General features: G+C 45.2%; 1 protein-coding gene across 2 annotated transcripts in view; it reads left to right on the top strand.

Annotated features, from left to right (window-relative positions):
- The first annotated feature begins 8,752 nt into the window (after positions 1-8,752).
- UBE2H (ubiquitin conjugating enzyme E2 H) overlaps positions 8,753-14,159 on the top strand; it is a 100,611-nt gene continuing 95,204 nt past the window's right edge. Inside the window, exon 1 of one of the 2 annotated variants that reach the window (XM_065938792.1) lies at positions 8,753-9,252. In XM_065938792.1, coding sequence (XP_065794864.1) covers positions 9,200-9,252 — 53 coding nt within the window. In that variant the 5' untranslated portion in view covers positions 8,753-9,199. The remainder of the gene's footprint in view (positions 9,253-14,159) is intronic. The other variant, XM_065938793.1, reaches the window with a different exon arrangement.

Here is a 14,159-nt window from a genome sequence, read left to right as displayed (position 1 = left end):
AAGAACAAAAGTGCCTTTTGATGAGGGTGAAGGGGTAAAGTGAAAGAGCCGGCTTAAGAGTATTTAAAAAAACTGAGGTCAAGGCATCTGGCCCCATCGAAGTGAAGTCGCTAAGTTATATCTGACTCTTTGCAACCCCATGGACTGTAGCCCACGAGGCCCCTCTGTCCATGGGATTTTCCAGGCAAGAGTACTGGAGTGGGTTGAAATTTCCTTCTCCAGGGGATCTTCCCGATCCAGGGATCAAACCTGGGTCTCCTGCCTTGCAGGCGAATGCTTTACCGTCTGAGCCACCAGGGAAGCCCTACTACTGCATGGCAAATAGAAGGAGAAAAGGTGGATGCAATGACAGATTTCCTCTTCTTGGGCTCTAAAATCACTGCACAAGCTGGAATGAAGTTTGCCGGGAGAAATATCAATAACCTCAGATATGCGGATGACACCACCCTTATGGCAGAAAGTGAAGAAGAACTAAAGACTCTCTTGATGAAAATGAAAGAGGAGAGTGAAAAAGTTGGCTTAAAACTCAACATTCAGAAAAGTAAGATCATGGCATCCGGTCCCATCACTTCATGGAAAATAGATGGGGAATCAGTGGAAACAGTGACAGACTTTATTTTGGGGGGCTCCAAAATCACTGCAGAGGGTGACTGCAGCCATGAAATTAAAAGATGCTTGCTCCTTGGAAGAAAAGTTATGACCAACCTAGATAGCATATTAAAAAGCAGAGACATTACTTTGCCAACAGATGTCTGTCTAGTCAATGCTATGGTTTTTCCAGTGGTCATGTATGGATGTGAGAGTTGGACTATAAAGAAAGCTGAGCACCAAAAAATTGATGGTTTTGAACTGTGGTGTTGGAGAAGACTCTTGAGAGTCCGTTGGATAGCGAGGAGATCCAACCAGTCCATCCTAAAGGAAATCAGTCCTGGGTGTTCATTGGAAGGACTGATGCTGAAGCTGAAACTCCAATACTTGGGTAAAGAACTGACTCATTTGAAAGACCCTGAGCTGGGAAAGATTGAAGGCGGGAGGAGAGGGGACGACAGAGGATGAGATGGTTGGATGGCATCACTGACTCAATGGACATGAGTTTGAGTAAACTATGGGAGCTGGTGTTGGATAGAGAGGCCTGGCGTGCTGCAGCCCATGGGGTCACAAAGAGTCGGACACGACTGAGCGACTGAACTGAACTGAACTGAAAATCACTGTGGACAGTGACTGCAGCCATAAAATCAGAAGATGATTGCTTCTTGGCAGGAAAACGATGACAAACCTAGACAGTGTGTTGAAAAGTAGAGACATCATTCTGCCGATAAAGGTCCGTATAGTGATCACGTATGGTTGTGAGAGCTGGACTGTAAGGAAGACAGAACACCAAAGAATTGATCCCTTTGAACCATGGTGCTGGAGAAGACTCCCGAAAGTCACTTGGACAGTAAGGAGATCAAACCAGTCAATCTTAAGGGAGATCAGTCCTGAATATTCACTGGAAGGACTGATGCTGAAGGTGAAAATCTGGTATTTTGGTCATCTGATGCAAACAGACGACTCATTAGATGTCTCTGATGCTGGAAAAGATTGAGGGCAGAAGGAGAAGGATATGTCAGAGGATGAGATGGTTGGATGGCATCACCAATGCAACAGACATGAACTTGGGCAAACTCTGGGAGATGGTGAGGGACAGGGAGGTCTGGCATGCTGCAGTTCATGGGTTGCAAAGAGTCATATATGACTGGGTGACTGAACAACAACAACAGAGAATCATTGCTTATTTTGTTATGTGTGATAATGATATGGTTAAAAAGGAAAATGTCCTTGTTTGCAACATATGCATGCTGGTGTATGCAGGGCTGAAGTGTCATGGTGTCTGAAGATTATTTTCAAAAAGTTTAGCCAAAAAACATACATATACATACATGCCTACATGCAAGTTAAACAAATATGGCAAAATGTTAACAGTTGTTAAATGTGGATGGTGGGTATTTGGGTGGTCACTGTTGTGTTTTCTCATATTTTCAGCATATTTGAACATTTCCAAAATAAAAATCCAGAAGAATTACAAAGCAAAAAAAACTAAAGCAAGGTAAGTAGATAAAATTTAGGGGTGTATCTTTTTTAAATTTATTTTTTATATATTTGGCCGTACAAGGTCTTAATTGCACTGGACCTTCATTGGGGGCATGCAGACCATGTGGGATCTATTATAGTTCCCTGACTAGGGGTAGAACCTGCACACCCAGAACCCAGGCCTCCTGCACTGGGAGCATGGAGTCTTAATCCCTGGACTAGCAGGGAAATCCCAGGGGTATATCTTTTTACAAAAGGGGGTCAGAGAAGGCCTCTCTGAAGACAGATATTGACTAAATGCAGGAAGGAGGGAGTTGGCCACAAGGATCCAGGAAAGGGCATTCCAGCAAGAAGGAACAGCCAGCTCAGAGGCCCTGACGTGGAAACAGGCTTGGTGTGTCCCTGGACACAAGCACTAAGAGAGGCTGAGGGTGTATCATCGAGGTAGGAAATGAGGTTGAAAACGTAGCCTAAATCCAGATTATATAGCATCACAGAATTGAGATTTCAGTCTACATTTAAGGATGACCTACTAATGAACCATGAGTGAGGAGTTCCTTGGGTCAAATTATATTTTAAAACATCTCTCTGGTTCCTGGGTGGTGAGTGTGGTGGTCAGAAGGGACAAGAGAGGAAGCAGAGAGGCTGATAGGTAGGATTTATTGCAGAGTATGGTGTCTCAGATTAGGTGATGGTACAGGACAAAGGACTTAGTTTTGCCAAGTATGTCCCAGAAGGGGAGTTCTTATGGAGTTTGCTGATGGGCATGGGAATGAAGGGAAGAAACAGTTAAAGGAGACTCCAAGGACAGTCTGAGCCTCTGGCCAAATGGAGGTGCCGTCTGCTGAGATAGGGAACTCTAGACGGGAGGCACAGACTCTTCCTTCACAGAGGAACATTAGTTGGGTTTGGAATGGCCTGGAAGTCTTCATGGTCATGGAGGAAGTGGAATTGGGGTGGACCTTCAGAATAAGGAGTTCATCATTATCAGCAAATGAAGATTTTCATGTGAGTTAACAAACAGGGTTGCCCAGCTGATTTGAATCCTGGTGCTGACATTTACTGGCTATGTGACTGTGGGCCAATTGCTTCTTTGAACTTGAGGTTCATCCATAAAATAGGCAAAGTCACATCTGTCCTTTCAGGTGTTAGGCTGTAACACACCTTGGCACAGTGCCTGGCACAGAGAAGGTGCTCAACATGCAGGGCTTCCTGCTACTCTGTAGAGAGCATTAGGAAGGACTAACTTTGTGAGCATCCAAAGGACTGCTTTAAGCTGCTTATTTTTGGTTGCCTTTTCAGCCAGAATCATCCTTTCTTCCTTTTATTTATATGATATTTGAACACCGTGTGCCACATGCAGTTTGAGGCATTGCATGAATTGCAGTGAATGAAACAGACAAAATCCCTGTCTTCTTGGAGCTTACATTCTGGTGGAGGAAGAAGACAAACATAACTAAGTAACAGGCAGTATGTAATGTATATATGAGATGGTGCTGAGTCCTAGGGAGAAAACAACACAGGAAGGGGGAAGAGGAGACGTGGGGGTGGAGCTGGGACTGCAATGTTAAATAGGATGCCCCGAGAAGACTCTACCGAGAATGTGACATCTCTGCAAAGTCCTAAAGGAGAGAAGGGAGGGAGCCATGGTTTTTAAACTAAATGCAGAATGTTTTAGACCAAAAGTGGCAAGTGCAAACGCCCTGAGGCAGGAGCATACTTGGTACGTCTGAGGAACAGCTACAAGGCCAGTATGGCTAGAAAAGTGTGAGTGAGGGAAGAAGGTAGGAGCAGCTCCTATATGGCCTGGGAAGCCTGCAATGGTTTTGGCTTTAGCATGGAGTTAAATGGGAAGTCCTCAGAGGATTTTGAACAGTGGGGATCTGGTTTATGGTTTAAAAGGATCACTGGTTTCTATCTGTGTGAATTCAGTGGTTAAAGAGAGGAGGCCTGTTGGGAAGCAATTCTAGTAATGACAGTTTCAGTATTAGAAGGAAGGGTCAAGGATTGTAAAGTCCATGGCCTTTTACCTCAGTGCTGGAAGGATGTATTTGGTTGAACCAAATGAAGTTGCTGATATTTGATTGTTCTTGGCCTTAAAAAGTGACCATTTCATGTATTCCAACTCAATAATGGCCATTTACTGAGAAGGGAAAAACTATGTGAGGAGGTGGTGGGAAGGGTATCAGCAGTTTATTTTTGGACAAGAAAAGATGTTGAACAGGCAGCCATATATACATGTCTGGAGTTCAGGAGCGAGGTCCCAATCAGGAATGTACATTAGGGAGTCAGAGCCCAGAGGGTAGTTACAGCTCTGAGACTGGCTGAGGTCACACAGGGATTAAATGTAGACAAAGGAGAACAGAGGCCTCTGCTCCCCAGAGGCCTGGGGAGCAGGCCAGGGGTCTCTAGCATTTCCAGATCAGAGAGATGAGGAAGCAGCAAAGGAAATACAGGAAGCCACGACTGGCAAAACAAGGGTTCCAAACAGGGAACTGGCCTCAATGAAAAATGTAGGTGTGAATCATTTCCAACCTCGCTCTCTCCTTGAGCCTTGGCATTACGGAGTGTGTGTGTGTGTGTGTGTGTGTGTGTGTGTGTGTGTGTGTAATAGGGACATGGTAATAGCTTATCCATGGCTAGATCTTTAGAGATTACAACATCTCTTCTTCTGTTTGATCCAGGCAAGGGTAATGCAGGTGCTATCATCCCATTTTACAGATGAGTAAACTGGGACATAAAGATTAGGTTTCTTGCGCAAGTTACATCAAGGTATCTGTCTCCAAGTTCCACATTCTCATTGAATCATGCTTGTTTGGTGCAGGTTGGGGGAATGTTGGTTTTTCCCTAGGGGGCCTGCTGTCAGAGGGAGTATGCAGAGAATCCCAAGGGAATGACAGCAGTGTAGGAGATGCAATTTTTCCATCCTGGCCACTGCTGGCTATTCGAGCCCTACTGACTGCTTCTGTGGGGACAAGTTGTAACAGGGTTACATGGAGGAGACTTGAAATGAGTTTTAAGATTTTATTTCCTGGCAGCAAGAAAACTGCTGATATTCTTGCCCTCTTGAGGGCTCTGGATCTGTGATCTCTGATACCAAGAGCTCAGGACTAAAAATGAGACTATTTCTCAACAGAAATGGTCAAACAGAATCAGAAGGCCTTATCTAGGGGACTTTCACATCTGGCAGGGACAGTGATAAATTCACTTTAGTTTTAGGGCCATTGTGTTAGTAGGGAACCTTCCGAGATAGAGAAGCTTCCGGGCTAGAAGCTAGAAGCTAGAACCCATCCACCGAATGATGGGTTCATCTTTACTCTGTCTGAATGTCTTGCTCAAAGCAGTATATTCTCTGCAAATTTGTTTTCTTGCCTTTGAGGAGCTGCTCCTGAGATCAGAGGCTCCTTTGGTCAAGCTTGGCCCTGCCCTGGGGAGAGATAAACAGGCCTGAATACATTTTCCAGATTGCAACACTGGCGAGTCAGTCAGGGCGGAACAGCTGTGCCCTCCTAGTGCCACTGGCTGTCCCCGATAAGGAAGAACACGGCTCATTCTAGCGTACTGCCGTGAGCGCACACATATAAACAGACACTCCCAGGCCCTGGTGTTGTTTTAGAGTAAATTATTGACATTCTGAATAGCTGAAACCTTGGGGGAAAAGGTGAGCACAAACTTACTCTGCTCAAGAGGAGCTCCAGGTCCAGAGCCAAAAAGACGACAAACCAGAGCCGTCACGTGGCACCCCTTTGGACCCACCTTTTGAACCTACCTGGTCAAGGGTGGGTTCAGAAGCTCTCTGAAGCTCCAGAAAGAGGAGGGAATGGAGAAGACGTCAGAAAGGGGGCGGTGGACTTATGAAGGAGCAGATGGCAAAATGCCCAGAGAGAAACTTGGTAAAAATGTGAACATTCCTTTGCCGCAAAGATGGACCCTATGACATCCTTAAAAAAAATACCAGAAAAGGGAATTCCCTAGCGATCCAGTGGTTAGAACTCCATGCTTCCCCTGCAGGGGCCACAGTTTTGATCACTGGTTGGGGAACTAAGATCCTGCATGCCATGTCTGACCAAATAAATAAATAAATATTGATAAAATTAAAAATACCCCCTAAAAGTGAATGCTTTTCTTCTTTTATGACTTACAGCATATAAGGAGTGGGGCAATGGGGGGCTGATATTAATAATACCACCAGTAATATTGTCACACTTATAATCATGAAAAGCAATTTATAGTTTACGAGGGGCTTTCACATTCATCTTTTCCATTGACTCCACCAACCCACTCAAGTGGGTAGGGCATTATGAGCCAGATTTTACAGATGAAAAAACTGAGGCTCAGGGAGGATATAAGCAATTAACTAAAGCATAATTGTGGTCTGGGGAGAGGCAGGTTTGTCCTAAGTAACCCAGAGCTAAGATGCTTACTAGGAAGGGTGATTCCTTTTCAAGGATTGCTCAGAGGCTAAATGCATTCTTAGGTAGAGCAGCTCCACCTTCCCTAGAGTGATCCAGAGCAAGCCTCTCTAATCACTCCCCTGATGATTTTTGCTTAGTACTTAGATCACAGCAGCATAACATCTGAGAAGATAAAAGCATCCGGGGAAAATGTCTAGATCCGCCCTATGCCCTTCTTTCTCAAGTGTTCCACCCTTGACCAGCTCTTAGGAAAAAATACCTTCGGGTCCTCTAAGCTTGCTACCATGCTCTCAGGTGGGGAAGGAAACATCCTTATTTACACAGGACCCACCTAGAGGGGTCAGGCAGGTGTTTGATAGTGCTGATGCCTATTGGAATCTTCCAGCAGTGGTTCTCAAACTTTGGCCTGCATCAGCATCATCTGGGGAGATTGTTAAAGACTTGGATGTCCAAGCCCCATCCCAGACCTTTGGAATCAGAATCCCCATGGGTGGGCTCTGGACATTTGTGAGCTTAACAAGTTCCCCAGGTGATTCTGAAGCACACCAAAGCTTGGGAATCACTCAGGTGAAGGGAAACGGGGAACCAGGCTGGGAGGGGAGGGAGCAGCAACGGGAGCCTGGAGAGGCTAAAGGAGACACAGTCGTGAACAATTCCCTGCTCTGGCCTTATCTCCCTTTAACAAAGTGGTCAAATAAAGGGGGTTAGCAATCTCGTCATGACAGAAATGCTATGTGCAATAGGAAAGAGCAATACAGCCCTTTTAGAAGCAGTTAAAATAGCCTGTATTTGTCAGACAGAATAGAGGTGACCAGGCACTGCGGAGAGTGAGAAATAAGTAAGAAAAGATTGTTTGATGGGTACAGAGTTTCTGTTTAGAGTGATGAAAAAGTTCTGGAAATAGGTAGTAATGATGGTTGTAAAACACTGTGAATGTAGTTAATACCACTGAATTTTACATTTTAAAATGGTTAAAATGGCAAATTTTGTGTTATGTATAATTAACACACACACACACAACAATAACGGGTCTTTTGGGGGATGAAATGATAGGCACAAACAACCTTCAATTTTAGCTGATTGCTGCTGCTCCAGGTTCACGTGTGTGTGTGTGTTTGTGTATATTTATGTGTATGTGCATGCGAGTGTGCATAGGAGGTTACATAAGGGGACCCAACTCACAGCACGTGGTTTGACAGACTACAAGTGTATTCATGGGGACAAAGGAATAGGTAAAAATTTTGAAAATAGATGGCAGCGAAAATATGATATAAATACGGGAGCTGCCCGGAACGCTCCTTCCTGCCCCCTTTGCCTGGTTGACTCCTGGATTCCACATCACTTCTTTTTGAGTGCCTTGTAGAGCAGTGTATCTCAAACTTTACTGCACAAAGGAATCACCTGGGGACCTTGTTAAACTGCAAATTCTAATTCAGTAGGCCTGAGGTGAAGCTCTAGCCTGTGTTTCTCACAAGTTCCCAGGTGATGCTGACAGTCTAGATCTAGACCACATCGGGAGGGCTGTGTAAATTTAAAGTCTTTCTTAGTTCACCATGTCCAGCAGAATGATTACCACACAATGGGTGATCAATAAATGCTTACCGAATGAATGATGAAGTTATAGGTTTGCTCTAGGAGTTTGGAGGGCAGAACAAACTTTGTCCTAAACAACAGCATATTTGGGGTACTTCTGCTTCTTTCAGTCATTCACTTTGTGAAATCACCTCATACTGTGTAGATTAAAGATGTTACAACCAAATTGCCGCCATGCTGTCTCAACCCTAATCCTTGAAAAAATGACCCTATCTATACACATGAGGGATAGCAAACCCTGATTTGCAAGCTTGAAGAAGCCTGGCTATTCTCTCCATTCAAGGTGGGAGCAGAGGGCAGGGAACCTGCTGGTGTAGGAATTTCTAGATTTTGGTGCCTGTCTGGGTTAATTGCCACCTTGGCTTCCCTAAATCAAATAAACACACTTTTTAACAGTGTATCTGGGAAGGAGGTTCATTACCCTAAAATACATGAATATGATGATACTGCCATTATTTAACCATTATCGTTTTTGATGATGACAACGACGCTGACAGTTGAGCGATTAAGTGTGTGAGGGAGTTGGGGGAGGGGGCAGAAAGCTGGACGGGCAGGAGAAAGAGAAACTACAACTCCCAGAATCCCCTGCTAAACCCCCACGCCGCTGCCGCGGCACCCCACCCCTTTCGCCAACTGGGCCCGCCCCGCCGATGACGTCACAGAGGTGACGTCACGGCGCCCAGAGCGAGGCTGGGGTAGAGAGGCCGATTGAGCAGGAGTCGTCCGCTTGTCGTGGAGGCGGCTTGGGAGCCGGCGAGAGGGTGAGCGGGCGAGCAGGCGAGAGAGCTAGAGCAGGCAGGAGGGAGCGACGCACGGCGCAGAGGAGCGCCAGGTCCGGGCCGCGGCGGAACCCACAACCGGAGAGGGGCAGCCCGAGCCGTGCGCCGCGGGGTCCCCACCCCCACTCGGCCGGACAGTGCCCGGTGTTCCCCCCCGTGCGGGGGGCGGCGGCGGCGGCGGCTGACGGGACCAAACAGGACCGCGGGGGTGTTGCCACCTCCATCGAGGAGCCGGGGCGGCCGCGGGCTCCTCAGAGCCGGGGCCCGGGGCCCGTGACAGGCGGGCCGAGGAAGGGCGAGAGGCGGCGGCGGCGCAGGCGACGGGGAGGCAGCGGCGACACCATGTCATCCCCTAGTCCGGGAAAGAGGCGGATGGACACGGACGTGGTCAAGCTGTATCCTTCGTGGAGGGGGAGGAATTCGGGTTCTACGTGGGGGACGATATGGGGATGCCCGGGGCACCCCCTAAAACCTAAGCAGGGGCCCAGGGGCACTCCAGCCCACTGTCCAAGGCTTCCTCCCACCCCTCCCTCCTCCCAGTGCCTACGGAGGCTCCTTGGCACCTCCCAGGAGCCGAGATCCTTCTCAGCTCCCCCTTTATCTGCAGCACCTCGAAATGTGCGTTGTTCCACGCTCTTTCCGCACCCCCAGTCCCCGTGACTTTTCTCCACGACGTTTGGACTCCCAAATGGGCCTTTTTTTTTTTTTTTTTTTTGCAGTACCAGCCCTCTCTCTCTTCACCACCAAGCCCACCTTCTTTTTCCTGTTTGCTCGCTCTGAATTTGGGGACTCGAGATAGAGAAATTCCCTAGAGCAAAGCCTTTCTCCTTTTCTTGAGATGCCTTCATTCCCTCCTCTCACAGTGCTTCTTGAACTGGGGTAACTCAAGTGACCTCCTTTATCCCTAATTCCTTTCTATATTAGGAAGAGAGAAGTCTGCTCAGTGCCCCCCTCTTGTATTAAAGAGCTCTGAGTATTTTAGATCAGCTACCCTTATTAAGCTTGCTGGTCCTTAGAAGAACCCCACTCTTTTCTTCCTACCGACAAAGCCTATCCCACCCATAGTATGTGGTGAGGACCCCCCAGGCCCTCCAGCAAGCCACCCTCCATATTGTGGCTATGACAGCTGAGGGGGAAGGAGAAAAAGAGGATCTTCTTGACCAAATAGCCCCTGCACTAGCCACTTAAGCAAACTCCCTGTATGAGAATAAGGTGCTCATAAAAACTGCCCTGTTCTTGCTAAGTGACACCCTTTATTTTCCTACTCCCCCCACCCCAACTTTATGTACTTTGGAGGTAGCAATGGGAAAGCTCTAACTGATAAGAGTCCTTCAGGCAGTGGTTTTGGTTGGAGTCCAGACCAATTATTTCATGACCAGCTAGAGAAATTCGCGAAGGTTCCTGTGACAAATCGAGACATTTTTTGAGGGGTAACTTAGAGAGTGATGGGAGAGAGGAGCCCAGGTTCCGAAAGGCTAAATCCCTGGGGAGAGGGAGAACTCGGGGCTAGAGAGTGGTAGTGTGTGAAACGCAGTTTAAAAAGTCCTGTGTCCTGCTTCTGTTTCTCCTTCACCCCCATCCCCCCACCATTTCCCCCTGTTGCAGGGTTTTGTTTATATAACTCAAGTTGTTTGGCTAGATTCTTCAGGTGAATTCCTTCTTTCTTCCTTTTATTGTTACTGTTTTTGATTGGATCTTTTACCTGTTTGTAGAGATCGATGATTATTGTTGAACACTCACTTAAAGAATTCGCTGAAGTTTTAAAAAAGTAGTCTTTTTCATTTGGTTTAGAAGTGGGGGATGGAAGGGAAGTTGCCTGGGCAAGTGATTCTTCCCCCCCACCCCATAATCTTTTCAGGAATAAGATGTTTTTCTCTTCACTCAGGAAAACTTGATTAGAAATTAGGTACAGTACATGAACGTCTCAGTTTAGGGTTAGGAGTTTAGAATTTGGGGGAGGTGGGAGTGGGAATTAGAGGAGCAAGTAAAATAAAGTGTATATTATGTACCAAATATATGTTTAGGCACAAGTGAAATTGACTTTATGAGCTGTTTGTGGCTGTGATTGAGTTTTGTAAATGTGTGAATGATACCAGTAATGTTGGCTTTTCATAAGGTGGCAGGAAAACTTGTAACTATGGCTGTGTGTACATTTTACACAAAGCAGTTTCGGGTTTTATTTTTGTTTAGGAAATGACATGGTGGCAGAATCTTGAGTTATTTTTATCTTGAATTGAGACTTACTGTCACACCTAATGCAAATTTCTACCTAATGTTTAATTGGGATGGGGGTGAGAGAGAGAATTCCAGCTGTCTTTGATCAATGTCAGATTCTCAAATTATATACTTACATATATTTTTTTAGAAGGCTGAGGATAAAGAGGGTGAGGCCTTACTTGACCTGATGCCTTTTCCATACAGTGCCTTTTGTTCATTAGTAGTTGTGGCATCTAGAATGATTACCGTATTTAGGAGTCGGGGTGTGGGGGGGTGGAGAGGGGGAAGAAAACAGACAAAGAACAGCAGGGTGTCTTTCTTTTTTTTCTTCCCCTAAGTGGCTTATTTCATAGCTTATTTTTAGTAGAAGATGAAGAAAGGCAAAGATGCATTGGCCTTCTGTTCTTTCCCCACCTTCCTCCTTTCTGACAAAAGAAAGCAGAGGCGCTTTAAAATTGTACATGTCTGAGATAGGACGACAACAGTCTCGGGATTTAAAAGCCAGAGGTTATCTTTGTTTCATGTTTGTTATTTTCTGGTCTGAGTTAAATTTTTTGTATTTCCTTTTGTTGTGCGGGTGTGTGAGAGATTTTGTGGCCTCTTTTCTCTGTTGAATTCACATTAGTAGGCCCAAATGGAGACAGCAGTTTTTGAGCAAGGTATATTTACCATGAAATTTAAGCAAGCTATATTTACCAGGACACTGCTAAAATGAATACAATTGTGTGACACAGTCGAGGGTTGAAAATGAAAGATGGTGTGGAGGAAGTAGGAAAGGTCTGGAGGAATGTACTTGCTTTTTGCCCCTCAGTGCCCCCTTGATTTCTTTGGTGTGTTGGCTGATAGCTGGTTTTGTTGAAATCTCCTGTTTCAGCCCATTTTTGGATGTCTCCTGAGTATAATTATGCCACCAGGATTTACAGCCTGGCAGGGAATCTATATAGTAGGAAAGTAGTGCGTGGGGGTAGGGAAAGAAGAGGATGTGTAACTAATTGGCCACTGCCTTCCAGCACCTCGTTAGGTCCTTTCAGAGACACCGTCTCTGGTTGTTGTTTGGAGTCGGTGACATTTCTTTTGTGACGGGTTGGTAGGAGGAGAGCTGACTTCCAAGTTATGGAGGGAGTGAGTGTTTTGCACCAATGCACTTAATAGTCTGCTGGGCGATTATGTTCTGAAACTCTGACTCATTCATTGTTTTCTCTTCTGATCCTTTGCTGAGGGTTGTGCAAACCTCTCCAGGAGCCTAGAAACTGATGTACATGACTTGGGCCCTATAGGAATGTGTCCCAATCAAAAAACTTGCAAAAAGCCCAAATCCTTTGGAATGGTGGTTGAATAATAGTGTTGCCATTTGTTTGCAAAGTGAGGTGGGTGGGTAATACTGTGCCTTCTCCGCCTGGCAGGCTTTGAGGTTTCTGTCTCAAACCGGGTGATTATTTAGATTGTCTGAGAACTGGGACTCTGGTGACCTTAAAGCGTGATTTGCCCTAAAGGAATATCGGTTTAAGTTCTCCTGGGTGGAGGAACAAACAAGCTCAGATTACACGGGTTTCCTTGTTGGTGGGGGTTACTCGTCTCACCCTGTTGCACAGCCTGGTGATCCTTTTATCTGTGAACCAGTGGCCCCTGCTGAAGGCTGGAGCTGCTTGTTTTGGAAAAGCCTATGCAGGCAAAAGGCCGTAGGCACAGCTCCTCACAGCTTATTGGCTGCTCTGTTACTACCCGGAAAAGGAGGAGGGGCGGAGCTACCAAACAGCTGATGGGAATGTGTGACCAGCGTGTTTATATACAAAAGAAGTTGGGGTTGGGGAGGCCTTGTGAGTGGTGTCACAGGATCAAGTGTATTTTCAAGGGGTAAAAGAGGAGAGGAAAACCTGACCTGTTAAGAGTACAAGAAATATTCAGGGTTAAATCAGAAAAGTGGATCTGATGCTAAGGAGAACTTGGCAAGCACTGTGTTTGTTATTGGTGTGAAATTTTGGAACTTAATTTTATAATACCAAGAGTTTTCAAAGAGTCCCTTTTTTCAGAGGGAGTGTGGTGGCTTAAAACCGGGTAACCACCACTTTAAATGTATTTAACTGACTCCTGCAGGGATTCAAAAGTATGGTAGAAAGGTAAGATTCCCTTATAAAAGCTTTAAGAGCAGTGATCAGAAAGGGCCAGTGTCTTATACTAAATTCGTTATCTGCATTAGTGAATCTTATAGAATCCTAGTTGTCTGCCTTAGGGTTTCAGAAGCTTTCAGTAACAAGTTCATCCCCTCAGCGATTTCTGCACCCTTCTCATGCCAGGCTTGGGGCTAGTTGCTGGGGGTTTAGTAGTGAAAAATTTGGTGTGTGCTTATGTAACTAAAACAAAAAAAAATCAAAGTACGTGTTGTGTTATATTAAGTGAGGACTGTATGTATCACCTTTTTTTTTTTTTTTAATAACATTTACTTTCAGAATTGACTTTTAAAGGAATAGAAAGTTTAAAGTCAATTTTATGTTATGGGATATATGGGGATCTCTCTTCCTGTTATTTAAAAGATTGATGTTAAAAACTGAAACAGAAACAAATATTAAAATGTGTAGCCATTTGTCGTCAACTTTGGTGTTTTGCTGTTGATCCGTAGTTATTCTTTCCCTAAGTTAGTAGTGTTTGTTGCTCTTTTATTTGTGCTCAAAGTGTGGACGGTGCTTTTATCTTTTAACTAACTCCAGTGTCATTGGGAAAGTGTGGTTTGCCTGTGATCTCTGTTTTAGTGAGATGAAAAGATGGAAGGTGGAACAGTTTTATGGTCTTAAAGCTAAAACTTAAAGCTTTGGCAACTCTCAGTGTTCTGAATTTGTCTTCTCTGCCTAGATTTTGGTGACAAATATAACATACTGGCACTTATTTTGGTTAAGCAGGAGCCTACATGAGTAAGCATTCACAGCTTCAGAACATCTGATTCCTGCAGTGCAATTCTAGTAAATTACACACAAGCCTAAAAATTCAGCTTTTAGGGGAAAACAGTCTTTGCAGATGTAACCCATAAAAATCCCTTACCTGTTTTCGTGTGTGTGTGTATGTGTGTGTTAAAGGAACCTGGATTTGTTGA

The sequence above is a fragment of the Muntiacus reevesi genome, chromosome 6, assembly GCF_963930625.1.
Source record: "Muntiacus reevesi chromosome 6, mMunRee1.1, whole genome shotgun sequence".
In the NCBI taxonomy this organism is placed as follows: Eukaryota; Metazoa; Chordata; class Mammalia; order Artiodactyla; family Cervidae; genus Muntiacus; species Muntiacus reevesi.
The sequence above is the reverse complement of the archived record's forward strand: the minus strand, read 5'-3'. Positions and strand labels throughout refer to the sequence as shown.